General features: G+C 34.4%; 1 protein-coding gene and 1 long non-coding RNA gene across 2 annotated transcripts; both read left to right on the forward strand.

Moving 5' to 3' along the window:
- Positions 1-4,833: 4,833 nt before the first annotated feature.
- Positions 4,834-5,461, forward strand: LOC120149028. Its single transcript, XR_005518423.1, has 3 exons — positions 4,834-4,941; positions 5,037-5,123; positions 5,223-5,461. It is a non-coding gene; the product is annotated as an uncharacterized LOC120149028 (long non-coding RNA).
- Positions 5,462-9,942: 4,481 nt separating this feature from the next.
- On the forward strand, positions 9,943-11,498 carry LOC120149027. Its single transcript, XM_039161962.1, has 4 exons — positions 9,943-10,047; positions 10,477-10,678; positions 10,776-10,839; positions 11,042-11,498. Exons 2-4 carry the CDS (start codon positions 10,491-10,493, stop codon positions 11,318-11,320), a joined length of 531 nt encoding a protein of 176 aa, XP_039017893.1. The 5' UTR covers positions 9,943-10,047; positions 10,477-10,490; the 3' UTR covers positions 11,321-11,498.
- Positions 11,499-13,766: the final 2,268 nt, after the last annotated feature.

The following is a 13,766-nucleotide window of genomic DNA, read 5'->3' on the forward strand; positions in this document are numbered from 1 at the left end:
GGGAATTTGCTTGGAGTATCTAATTTTTTGTAGGATATTTTTTTTTATTTTTTAAGCAATTTTTTTCTTTTTTTAGGTAATAATATGTGAATTATTCAAAAAAATAGTAATTTTTATGTTAATTTATTTTTAGGTAATAAAAATAAATCATTTTCAAAATATGTGATTGTACACATCACATAATTTTTATAATTTTGTATAAAATATAATTAGATGTGTGTATTAATATTAATAACTTGCAATATTTTTAATCATATTTAGATGTAAAATTCGTAATTCTCAACTAATTTAATAAAAATACATATTTAGTGATGATTGTATGCAAAATCATATTTATTTTTTTGGATAGGAAAAATTTATTCATCCAAAGAAAGCAGCACAGCTGCCACAAAAAACGTTAACAAACAACTAAATCAGCCCCCAATTTTGGCACAAACGCCTATTTACATCATCAACTCTATTAATGTGACCCATATACAATTTTATACGAACTGCCTCTCTAATACTATTTACAATAGAATCAGCTGAACAAATCACTCCTCTAAAACTCTTGTGATTATGTTCCTCCCAAATAGAGTAAACAAACCCGGTCCAAGCAAGCTTGAGGATATGAACTAAGAGGGATTTTCCCTTAAAGTGCAGAATCATCCAACGAATCTCATCATCCCCAGCAACCCAGTACCTGATGCTTCAATTCGCAGTCTCGCATAACAGCACACCATATCACAGACAAAAAAGGACATTTAAGGAATATGTGATTTCGTGATTCCTGACCTATTCCACACATAAACTGTTGCTAACCATAATTCCAAACCTGCCTAATATGTTCTTAATAGGCAGCCTGTCGAGCAAAACCATCCAAGCCACAAGAGAGAACTTAGGAACATGAGCAGGAAACCAAATGAGCCTATGCTATGCAACCTTGTCACTTCTGACACGGATACTATCCCATATCCACCTGCCCTTGATCTGAGATAAGCTAGTCCCAGGGCTAAATAAACGCCCAGTCTCCTCCCTCAGTTTAATCAACTTGCTGAGAATCCAACTGAAATGTGGTTTACTACCGACAATCTAATAATTAGTAGACTTTAAAAAATAGCACTTAATCCACGCAATCCATAGTGATCCTTCCCCCGCAAAGATACTTTTAATAAGCATTAGACAACATGTTTTACTCCATTCAGCAAGCCTCCTTAAGCCCAATCCTCCCTCAGATTTTGGTGAGCACACCTATTTCCAGCTCACTCTAGCACCCCTAGCAGGGGTATTACAACCTTTCCAAAAGAACCTCATACAAAGCTTCTCAACATCCCTAATGACACCCTTAGGCAGTATTAATTGTCTACTCCAATAACCAAACAAGCTGAACAAGACAGATTTTTCAAGCTGGAGCCTACCCCCATAACTGAGTTTTCTGCTGGACCACTTATCAATTTTGTCCTTAATTTTCACCAGCAAGGCGTAACAGTCCTTGCTAGTGAGTTTACGTGTGGCCAAGGGCACCCCAAGGTATCTAACAGGGGAGCTGACCAATCCTAAAGCCAATGGCTCTCTGAATCAGCTCAACTTTATCTCCTGATACCCCACAAGCATAGAATTCAATCTTCATGGCATTCAATCTAAGGCCAGAAATCTCATAGAACTTATCCAAAATACTAACTACCCCCATCACAGAATCCAATGATCCATGACAGAACAAAAGGAGGTCATCAGCAAAACAGAGGTGTGAGAGGGGAATTTTTTTGCATTTTGGATGGAATCTAAACACACTAATCCTGGCAGCAGCATCCAACAGTGAAGAGAGTACATTAATCACAATCACAAAAAGATAAAGGAAAAGGGGATCACCCTGCCTAACCCCCTAGCCCTTTTAAAATACCCCACCAAACTACCATTCAAAGAAATAGAGAATCTGGGAGTAGTAATACAAGTTTTTATCCAACCACAAAATACCTTAGGCAACCCCAAAGCTTCCAGAACATTCATTAAGAAGTCCCAACAGATTGAGTCAAAAGCCTTCTGCAAGTAAATCTTAATTGTGCATCTAGGAGAAAGGTTCTTCCTGAAGTATCCCCTAACTACTTCTTGAGCTAGTAAGGTGTTGTCATCAATGTTTCTACCCTTAACAAATGCTAATTGATTAGGAGAGATCATACCAGGAAAGAACAGAGATAATCTAATGACCAGAATCCTAGTGATTGCCTTATATATCACAGAACAACAAGAAATGGGCCTAAATTCCTTGGCCATACATGCATTAGGGGATTTAGGCACTAAGACAATGGAGGTAACATTAAAAGCAGGTAAAAAGGAGGATGATTGAAAGAAATACCTTACAGCCCCTATAAAATCATTGTCAATTATCTCCCAAGTGACCTTGAAGAACCATGAGGTATAGCCATCAGGTCTAGGACTTTTGTTTTTCCCCTGCCTGATCAGTGCATCCTTGATTTCAGCCTCAGTAATCTCACCAACTAGGATATCTTCAGCCCCAACAGGTAAAGAGTAATTTAGAACATACTTTAACCAGTCAGCAGAACAGCTCTTCACCATAGGATCAGCAGTACCTATAAGACTTTTGAAAAAAATTTCCAGCTCAGCTGCCATATCCTCAAAAGTTTCATGATATATCCCTCTATCATCTTTAATGACTTTAATAGTATTTCTCTTCTTGTTCAATCCACTCTCTGATGAAAAAACTTAGTATTCAAGTCCCCCTCCTAGAGTCAATGGACGTTGGCTCTCTGCCTGTAAAAATCAGATTCTGCATTTTAAAGGGCTAATAATTCTGCCTAAATCTTTTTTTCCTCATCCAGTCTTCTATTGTCCACCTGGTCAAGATTGTGAATTTGAACAGCTTCAAGCTCAGTTCTCTTTGCAACTACTCTGCTAGCAATATCAGAGAATGAGCTTCTGTTAAGGTCTTTTAACAGTGGCTTCAAACGTTTCAACTTAGTAAACAAAATTAGCATAGGGTCCCCCACACAGTGATCTTGCCAAGAATCTTTAACAACCCTCGTGAAGTCCTCACTAGTAGTCCAACAATTAAAAAACTTGAATGGCTTAGGCTTGTTCACCTGGGCACTTTTCTGAGTCCATACAGTCCCGAGACAGTGGTCAGAAGGCCCTTGAGCTTTAAATTCCACAGCTGAGTCAGTGAACTTTATTAGCCATTGGGAGTTAATTAAAACTCTATCCAACTTCCTAGCCAAGAAGTTACTTTCTTGCTTGTTAGACCAAGTAAAAAGTGGACCTGTGAATGGATGATCATGTAATTCCAAATCCACCAAGCAATCTTTGAATTCCACCATATCAGAGGTGTTGTGCAAACCCAGAACCTCAAAATCTGAACTCTCTTCAGCACTGATAAAAGTGTTGAAATCACCCACAATCAACCAAGAGGCAGAACCAATATCAACTTCCAGGTTCCTTAAATGCTCCCATAAACCTCTTCTGGTCTGACTATTGTTGCTGCCATAAACAATAGTAACAACAACTCTTTTACCAACCACATCACCTACAATAGAAAGGGCCTCATCACATCCCTTAAGCACAGAGAATGAAAGGTTTTTTTCCTCAGTATCCAAAGCCTACCACCCTCAGAATGATCATAATTGTTAGCAAAACTCCAATCAGTAGCCAATGAATTAGCAATCCTATGGAAATTAACACCTCTAACTCTAGTTTCCATTAAGCAAATCACATCCACACCTAAAACCTCCAATCTTCTAAAAACCTTACTTTGTTTGGGCCCACTATTAAGCCCTCTAACGTTCTAAAAACTAAAAATCATCAGTTAGAGGTAGGAGGATCAACACCCTTAACAGCATTACAAACCCCTGCACCTTTGACTCTCTCCAAATGATCTTTCTTCTTTGCTTTAATCTCATTGAGAAACATAGCTACCCCCAAGGAGGCAGTTCTAGTCTTTCTATTACCCTCAACAACAGAGAATCTTGAAGTGAAGGGAACTCCCCATCACAACCATCATTTCCCAAGGATTCAGAAGTAGCTTTACCTACTTCAACATTAGCCAAATCATTTCTATCATTGGCTTTAAGTTGCTCTGAAACCTTGCCTTCATAGTCAGTAGAGTCACACTTATCAGGGAAAATTCATATTTAGTATACATATATATATATATAGCATAAAAGTTTATGATATTTGTAGTGATGATTGATATGTATACATTACATTTGTTAATTAGACTTCATAAATATAATTAATTTATATTTGTGTCTATATGTTGCACGTACATATTACCTATAATATAAATTTTTATTTTTATTTTTAAATGTGAACGCCAGTCTTTCATTCTTAATAAAATAAAACAAATCTGACGAAGTGAGACTTGTTGTTAATGGGAAACAGTCTGGAGTTCATTAACATAAAATTGGCTCAAAAAAACTGAAAACATAAAAAAATAAAAAATACTTTAACTCAAAAAACTGTTGGCCTTCTTCGACAATTCTCTGACTGATTATCTTCTGTTTCATATTCAAACTCAGAAACTTATGCTCTTTTTAGATAGATCCTTCAGGTACCTCGAATCGTTGATTTCTTCTTCATCTATACTGGTTCCATTCCTCTTCGATCTTGAGCCGGCTGGATTTCTACTCGCCTTGGTCCTTCTTTAACCCAGAATCGCTCCTCTTCTCCATATTCTCTATTGGTGGCTAACAAATGAGCAGCGATATTTCCAGATCTGAAGATGAAATTGAACGTGCAAGATGAAAAAAGGTCAGATTTTCTTCTTATCCTATATCCATGTGCTAATCGTTCCATTCCTCTTCGATCTTGAGCCGGCTGGATTTCTACTCGCCTTGGTCCTTCTTTAACCCAGAATCGCTCCTCTTCTCCATATTCTCTATTGGTGGCTAACAAATGAGCAGCGATATTTCCAGATCTGAAGATGAAATTGAACGTGCAAGATGAAAAAAGGTCAGATTTTCTTCTTATGTCCTATATCCATGTGCTAATCTCGAAAAGATCATTCTCCTTTGACTCTAACTTGCGTTTACTGTTCGAGAATCAAGCTCTCAACAATAATGTTATTGAAGCCCATGTTTGCTGCAAACTCCAACGCGTGATATGCTGCCACCGCCTCAGCCATGGATGTCGAGGTAACGTTCTGAGTTAGCTTTCTGCATGGACCCAAAATAAAACCCCTGTAGTCTCTGATTATGACACCTGAAATTGCTTCTTTCTTTTTCTGATCAAAGCTGGAGTCAAAATTCACTTTCACTACTGGGTTTAGAGGCGGCTTCCAACGAACTATCTGATCAGCTTTGGTAATCTGAAGATAACGGTTTACACTTGAGTATTCATGACACCGAGCACGAACCGATGTAATAATTTCTCGTTTTTGAATGTCTTTCCTTGATGTATAAAAGTGGTGTGTGCGTACCATAGCATCCATATAGTCACCGTTATTTCTACGTGTTTTATTGGATTATTGTTGTTAAACAACCAGGATAGCCGTTCAGTGAAGTCCACTGTATTAATATGGATAGGCCAATTATAACTCATTGTTCTCCAAACTAATGATGCTAGATGGCAGTCTCGCATCACATGTACTCTTGTCTTCCTATCCGTTGAACATCTAAGACATAGGTCGGAACTAGTAATCCTCTTCTGAAACAAATTATGAAAAGTATGAATGAAATTAAAAACGAACCTCCATATTTGAAGTTTAATCTTACTTTGACGTTCACTCACCCAAAAACGTTCGAGGGTTTTTGCATTTGCTGGCCCATAATTATTTCCATTTAACAGTAATCGATAAGCACTTCTAACATTGAACACACTTGTCTTCTCTCCTCCTAAAATTCCGAAATCATCATGTTCAAATCGGGCAATCGGAATTTCAAGATTCCGGTTTGCTTCCTCCTCAATAATAATTTGGCGTACTAGTTCCACTTTTCATCTTCTTGCCTCGGCATCAATCAAATCCGCAATCGCTCAACATTCTCTACTCTAGGGGACATTATCATCTGTTGTGTTTCCATGGGAGTCGACTATCGTTCCAAATCGAGATTGATAAACCATTCCCGACTTTCCATCTTTATCCCATCTCCAGTAAGCCATGAGCACTCCAGATTCTTCTCCACACATATGAGGGTGCTGAACTGAACCTTGAGTGTAAAAAATCACTTGATGGATATTATTTGGCTCGAAGCATTCTGTTTACTAGTGACGTAGGGTTTACAATCAATCTTTGTCCCTGTTTTGCCATCAGAAAGACATTGAATTTAGCCATATCTCTGAAATCTAATACCCCATCATTTTTTTAAACGACTTAGAAACTCCCACGAACACCAATGAATTCTCCGCTTTTGTTCGGATTTTTATATATAATTTTTAATAGTGCTTTAGTATTTTTAGTAAATATTTTAGGTTTTTAGTAATTTTTTTCGTTTTAGGGTTTAATTTTTAATAGTGCTTTAGTATTTTTAGTAAATATTTTAGGTTTTTAGTAATTTTTTTCGTTTTAGGGTTTTAATATTTTTTTCTAAATATTTTTATATTTTAAATTTTAAATTATTTTTATTCTTTTAAAAATTAAACAAGTACTAAAACTTTCTAATAAAATCAATATAATCTGTAAAAATTATAAAAAAAAATCAATTTAACTTATCTACCATTTATTATTGAGAAAATAACCTCAGTGACCAAAAATCTCAGATAATATACGATTTTGACCAACTTTTTTTGGATTTGCGAAAATGACCAACAAAATTGCAATGCGATCTCTAATTCGCAATTCGCATTGCGATCTCCACTATCGCAAATTCGCGTTGCATTTCGCGTTGCGATAGTCTACAATGTCGTTGCGATTTTCCAAATTCGTTGCGATAGTTAAAAAAAAAGATTTTGTTTCTTAAGAATTTTCTCTAAAAAGATAATATCCGCGCGGACGTGTCGAAGACACGTATTACCACGACCACGACCACGACCACGACCACGACCCGAGACGAGACGGCGGCGGCGGCGGCGCGCGAGAGTCCCCCTGTTCTCTATCACTAAACAAGGAAGTGGGAAAACCAAGCCTTAAATACCATTCTCAATAGTGTTTCCAATACTATGTGGGATTGAGCATTACCAACACTTGTTTCCAATACAATGTGATTATTCAGGAAACAATTAACAATCATGCACCTTAAAACAACTGAATCAGCAACCAATTGCATTAGTATTATACGATTATATATGTCATAATTAAAAGTCAATCTACAATCAATCACGATTATTGCAATTTTAAGCAAAACATTCAAAAATAATATCACTATTTAAGGCTCAATCCCACTTAGTATTGGGAACAAGTGTTGGTAATGCTCAAATCCCACATAGTATTGGAAACACTATTGGGAATGGTATTTAAGGCTTGGCTTTCCCACTTCCTTGTTGAGTGATAGAGAACAAGGGGGACTCTCGCGCGCCGCCGCCGCCGTCGTCTCGTCTCGTCTCGTGGTCGTGATCGTGGTCGTACGTGTCTTCGACACGTCCGCGCGGATACTATCTTTTTAGAGAAAATTCTTAAGAAACAAAATCTTTTTTTTAACTATCGCAACGAATTTGGAAAATCGCAACGCGAAATGGAAAATCGCAACGCGATTTTTCAACTATCACAACGCGAAATGCAACGCGAATTTGCAATAGTGGAGATCGCAATGCGAATTAAAGATCGCATTGCGATTTTGTTGGTCATTTTCGCAAATTCAAAAAAAAAATTGGTCAAAATCGTATATTATCTGGGATTTTTGGTCACTGAGGTTATTTTCTCTTTATTATTATCGTGAATTGCTACCATCATAATGGTCAACGTTCTTTTCTATTGGTCAAAAGGTCTAATTGATTTTTCTTTAAATAAAGGATGACCTTTTAAGTGTAAAAAAAGTTTGAGGGTTATATTATTTTTTGGAAAAAGTTTGAAGGCTTTCAATAATATCATTAAACCTATGTAATTACATTTTACTCCTTTCATTTTATGGTTATGCTTTTTTCATATTTATATATGATTTTTAAATAAAATTTTTAAAAATCATTATAAAAATTAAATATATAATTTAAAATAAATTAATAAAGAAAAACTACTATTTTGAATAATAAAAATCAATAAGATTTTATATTAGAGTAATTTTTTATACATATACCATGTAAACTAAAATTTAAGTAACTTCATCTTACCTATTTGAATTTTAAACTCTAAAACTCTTGATTTGGAGCATTTTAGACTCCAATATGTTAATTTAGGAAAAATATCTATAACATTTTACTAAATTTTTTCAACATCTATTTTTTAACATTTTGATTGTAATATTTTATTTCAATATAAAAAACCCTATTTTAGTGAAGAAATTTCTACCTTTGCGTTCCACCTCCAGCAAGCTAAACAAACGTTTTAGAGTTCTCCAGGTTATCACATTTCTTTAGTTAGACGATCTTGTAATACAGTAGCAGGTTGTTTAATTAAATGGGTGTCGACATTTTACGAATTCTTTTTGATTTAGTTTGTATTGATATTATTTCTTCTGAAATTTTGAATGTTGTACGGTTTATTTGATCAATATAGTTTTGAGTACTATTTTCTCCTCATAAGACCGACATCATGCTGTTGGGTAAGATGAGTTTTTAATAAGTTTAAAAAATCGTTTGTTGACTAACGATTTTTATTTTAAATTATATATTGAACTAAAATGCTAAAAATATAAAAATGAATATTTAATTAAACTTTAAAAATATTCTTAATTATTATGCCTAGTATAACCTCATGTTCATAAAAACAAATCATTGTCAAAGTACACGATCGTACCCGTCATACTATCTTTTTAAAATTGTTTAAAGTACAATAAAATGTGTATATTAATATAAATAACTTATTGTATTTTTTTAATTATATTTAGATACGAAATTTGTAAATATTAATTAATTTAGTAACAATATTTTATATAAATGTTAGTAATATGAATATTTGGTAATGAAACCATATTTAGTATGTGTATATATAATATGATTGTTCGGTAATGAAATCATAATTATATATATATATAATATATAAAAGTTTATGACATTTGTGCTTTGTAGTGATGATTGAAATGTATAAAATTAAAAGCATATTGATTTTGTTAATTTGATTATATAAATATGATTAATTTATATTTGTGTATATATGTTACACGTACATATTTATAATATGTTTTTTTAAGTAATTTTTTATTTTATAATTATTTTATACTTTTTAATAATTCTATAGTATTGTTAGTATATCTTTTAATTTTTAAATGATTTATTTTTAATTTTAGTTTTAAATATTTTTATATTCTAGATTTAAAATATTTTTATTTTTAAAAAAACTAAATAAAGACTTAAACTTTCTAAAAAAATAATTTAAGCTTCAAAATAGACTAAAAATTAATTTAACAAATCTTTCATGTCATTATTATCATAAGTTGCTATGCCATCATAATGGTCAACACTCAACAGATTTTTCTATTAGTCAAAGACCAAATTGATTTTGTTATCAATTTAAAGATAATATTGAGTATAAAAAAGTATTTGAGGGTTATATTGTTTTCTGGAAATTTTTGAGGACTTCGAATATCACTAAATCTAATTAATTACATTTTACTCCTTTCATTTGTTTTTAAATAAAAATATATATTTTGTTTTATCTAAATTTGATGTTAATTATAAGAAGATTTCATTAAATTATTTAATTTAAAACAAAATATATTTAAAAAAGTTTGAGTGATGATATACGGTATAGATATGAGGCGATCGTGTCTATTCTCGACGTGTACTCATAGCTGTGATGTTTGCCCAACTGCAATACGACTTTTCTATTTATTAATATTTCTTGAATTTTTGTGATTCTTCTGTACCTCTCTTTCCTTCTTTCTCCATCTTCAATAAATCACACGGGACCTCACCTTTACCATCCTCCTCTCTTCCCTCGCCTAATTTCTTCTTCATTTCCATGGTGCTCTCTTCATTATTATTCTCCACTCCAACTGATTTCTCAAAGTAGCTGTACAGTTAAAAGCCAAGGTATTATTTGTCTCACCTTGTTTCTTTTATAGCTCCTATATTTGCCTCTACCTTTTTTCCCTTTCCACTATTTCAGCTCTTCAAACGACGCTTTTTCCGAGATTTCCTTTGTTTTTCCCTCCATCTGTAATCTGAATCATGTCTGTAGCGAAACCTAATTTTAGAAGTTTAGATCTTATCTTATCTTCTTTTCTTTCTTTTTTTGTTTCTATTTTTACATAACTTGCCGTAAGCTCGGTAGATCTATAAAGATATTGAATATCCACTTTGTTTTTTTAATTTTTTGTTTGAGTAGATCTGTTGATCTGAATCTTTTGTTTTTCTAAGATAGTTGTAATTCTTGTTTTATGTATCGTTACGATGTTTGATTAAGCATCTGTTTATGTGTTAAATAGGATAACTAATTATTATTAAAATTAAAAAAAAAAGGCAAAAAAGGAAAGATGAACCAGTGTGCAATCCAACAAAGCGAAATCGGAAGCAGCCTTGGCGAGATACGGAGCTCCTTTTCCGTTTCGGTTATGGTTGCGGAGCGGAAAGAGACCATGGTTTGCCCGAAACCACGTCGTTTAGGTCTCTTGAACACTCCCTTCAAGGACTACCCTGTTAGGTCCCCCAGATGGCAGCTTTGGTAATTTTCTCTTCTTTATATGCCCTTCATTTTTCACTATTGTTTTCGGTTTTCAATAAATAGATCTGATAAAATACATTTTTTTAATTTTGTCCAGCCATCAAGCGGAGGTTTATGATTCAAAAGGAGGGAGTGATGTTTTGGATATGATTCTTATCAAGGTATGCATTTTTTTCTCTCTCGTAATTTATATATATTTTAATACAATACCTGAATTAACCATAATTATTAAATCAGAATCTAATGTATTTAAACGTGTTCGAATCTACGATTCCGTTGTGTTTTTGGAAAAATAAACTTCATAATTCAAAGAAATTATCATTATATTTATATGATGTGATTATTGGTTTTGAAATTCAACAGGGTGGAAGTGGAGTGGAACAAACTTGTACAGACATAGGGTCGTCGCCCCCATTTTTTTGTGGGCCGCCGCCGAGCAGAGTATCTAACCCGCTAATACAGGATGCCCAATTTGGAGACGAGAAGGCTATAACCCCGCTGTCTCCGTCGTCTCCATCATCCTCTTCAAGGAAAGGAAGCTGTGTCCGGGCAAATTTTGGTAACAAACCAGCTGTGAGAGTTGAGGGGTTCGATTGCCTTGATAGGGATCGTCGAAATTGCCGTATCTCTGCACTGGCATAGAACCCCATTTCAATCCTAAAAAAACAGTACATAGATATGAACCGAAAGGTGCTTAATAATGTGACTTTTAAAGCAGAGAAGGGAGAGAAAAATGAGAGGAACCCTTTTGTTGGTATGTAAATATGCTTGTGAGGGGTTCCTTTAATCCTTTCAATGTAAATGATGGTGTCTTGTCTTGTAAGTAAAGGAGATTCTTCAACAAAAATAAGGGGAGAGAGGCGTTTGTTTAGCTTTAGTTGTAAAAAACGCCAAGAATCTTGTTGGGGGGAATGATCTCTTCCTACTGGTTTTTGTTTTTGTTTTTGTGGGTTGTTTGATTTGATGATGAGCGGCTAATGGAGAGAATCTGTACAAATTTTGAAGCTGGTAACTGAGCATAATTTAAGTTAAAACATTCGACAATTTGTATAATGAATCTTATTTTGTGTTGTTGATTCTGGTTCTGTTTCTCTGTCTTTTTATTTGTATTGGTTCATTGTCATCGTTTTGGTGGTTAAATAATTTGGTAATGGTGCCATTTGTTGTTTGCTTATGAATCACGCTCGTATGGTTTGAAGGCGGTGCTTTAAAGTGTTGATTAGGGTTGTAAATGAGATGAGACAGATCGCGAGTTACTCGAGATCAATTCGATCAAGGTTAGATAAATACTCGGATCGAATGGACTGGTGCCATTTGTTGTTTGCTTATGAATCACGCTTGTATGGCTTGAAGGTGGTGCTTTAAAGTGTTGATTAGGGTTGTAAATGAAACGAGATAGATCGCGAGCTACTCGAGATCGACTCGATCAAGGCTCGATAAATACTCGGATCGAATGGACTTGACTCGAGCTCGACTCGATTTCTTAACGAGCTACTCAATATTCGACTCGAAAAGCTCGTGAGCAGCTCGAAAAAATGTTATATTATAATTTTAGATTTTTTAAAATTACATTATTAAAAATATATTATTGATAATTATAAAATTTTAAAAATATATTAAAAATTCTATAATACAACTAAGACATCTCATCCTTTATAATTATGTGATAGGGTTTAGGGTTTAGTATTAGAGTTTAGGGTTAGGGTTTAAGGTTAAAATTAAGGGGTTATATTTTAGGGTTTAGGGTTTAGGGTTTAGGGTTTAGGGTTTAAGTTATACACAATTATTTAAAGAAGACAATCCTAAACGGGGACTAAATTATTACCTAAACTAAAGTGCGCTTACAAGTTACGTGCATGCATACAAATGAAATGCAAATGTACATACATTAAGATGAAACAATATAAGATTAAACCTACTATTAATAACTTAAACTCATATTTTAAAAATGCCATGAAGGACCAAAACAATATAAAACTGAAAATAGGCATACAAAGTAGAAATTACTCATTAAATTAAACAAGCCAATTAAGGGATTACAATGTCAAATAATTAAAATTACAAGACACAATTGAAAACAAGCACAAATTGAAGGAACACTAAAGCAGGATATCTAGGGTAAAAACTCTTACCCTAATTCATTTCCCTAAAAACTTTACCTGGTTAAAACTTCCCCCTTCACCGTTCTCCTCTCAAACCTCGTCCACTCGCAGCCTTAGCAGAAAGCCACAACCACCGTGGCCTAAACGCTCCCCCAAGACTCCGACGAGAAACCTAGACCTCAAACACTTCTCCTCAAACATATCTTAACCATAAGCCTCTCAAAACAACACCCTCTCCCTCACTGCTGAACCATACGACCACCGTAGGTTTGACTTTTTGAAATCTCCGTTGAGGAACCAAGATCCCAAATAACCCTCACTTTACCCTTTCAGTGGAGCGTACATATTGGTGTAGGGTAAACATGCTTGCTTTTCTTTCTTCTTGTTTCTTCTTTAAGTTCCAGTTCCTACTTATCTATGGCTAGTTTGAACTGAAAGCCATCTCTTTGGATTAATGATGTGTTTGGATTAATGAGTGTCAAAAGGAACATAAAATTGCTTTCTTTGCTGCTTGATTGCTGAGTTCATTTGCTTAGAATTTTGTGCTTTGCGTGATTCTTTTACTGGTTTTATTGTTTGATTGATATACATTGCCAGTTTCTTGCAAACTGATTATCAATTTCTCATCTCTAAAACCTGCCTTGTCGATTATATTCCGGTTGACCCTTGTTTAATCAAATGGATGCATAGCCTTGTGTACTTGTATTTATAATTTTAATGCTTTGCCCTGAATTTAATGTCAGCTAGCAAGTGCAAGTACCTCGAGGAGCCATATTGCAGCATCAGTGATGCAACACCGTCGATCAGTTGAAAAAAATGGTCGTGTTCTACAGTCTGTATCTCCAGCTAGTTGAGAAAGCTCATTGGAGGTCAACATCCATCCCCAGTAATCTATTGATTGGTTTCTTTTGTTTAAAGCCATTTGCGAAGTAGAGCATCTATTATTAACTATCTCGTTAACCTCTATCGTTGAGGACATTACCTTT

The sequence above is a fragment of the Hibiscus syriacus genome, unplaced genomic scaffold (assembly GCF_006381635.1).
Source record: "Hibiscus syriacus cultivar Baekdansim isolate YM2019G1 unplaced genomic scaffold, ASM638163v2 tig00110988_pilon, whole genome shotgun sequence".
Lineage (NCBI taxonomy): Eukaryota > Viridiplantae > Streptophyta > Magnoliopsida > Malvales > Malvaceae > Hibiscus > Hibiscus syriacus.

Bases quoted from the DNA above. Each gene is read 5' to 3' on its own strand.
- LOC120149027 (XM_039161962.1), top strand. From the start codon at position 10,491: ATGAACCAGTGTGCAATCCAACAAAGCGAAATCGGAAGCAGCCTTGGC. The intron at 10,679-10,775 runs GTAATTTTCTCT...AATTTTGTCCAG, and splicing joins TCCCCCAGATGGCAGCTTTG to CCATCAAGCGGAGGTTTATG. The intron at 10,840-11,041 runs GTATGCATTTTT...GAAATTCAACAG, and splicing joins TGGATATGATTCTTATCAAG to GGTGGAAGTGGAGTGGAACA.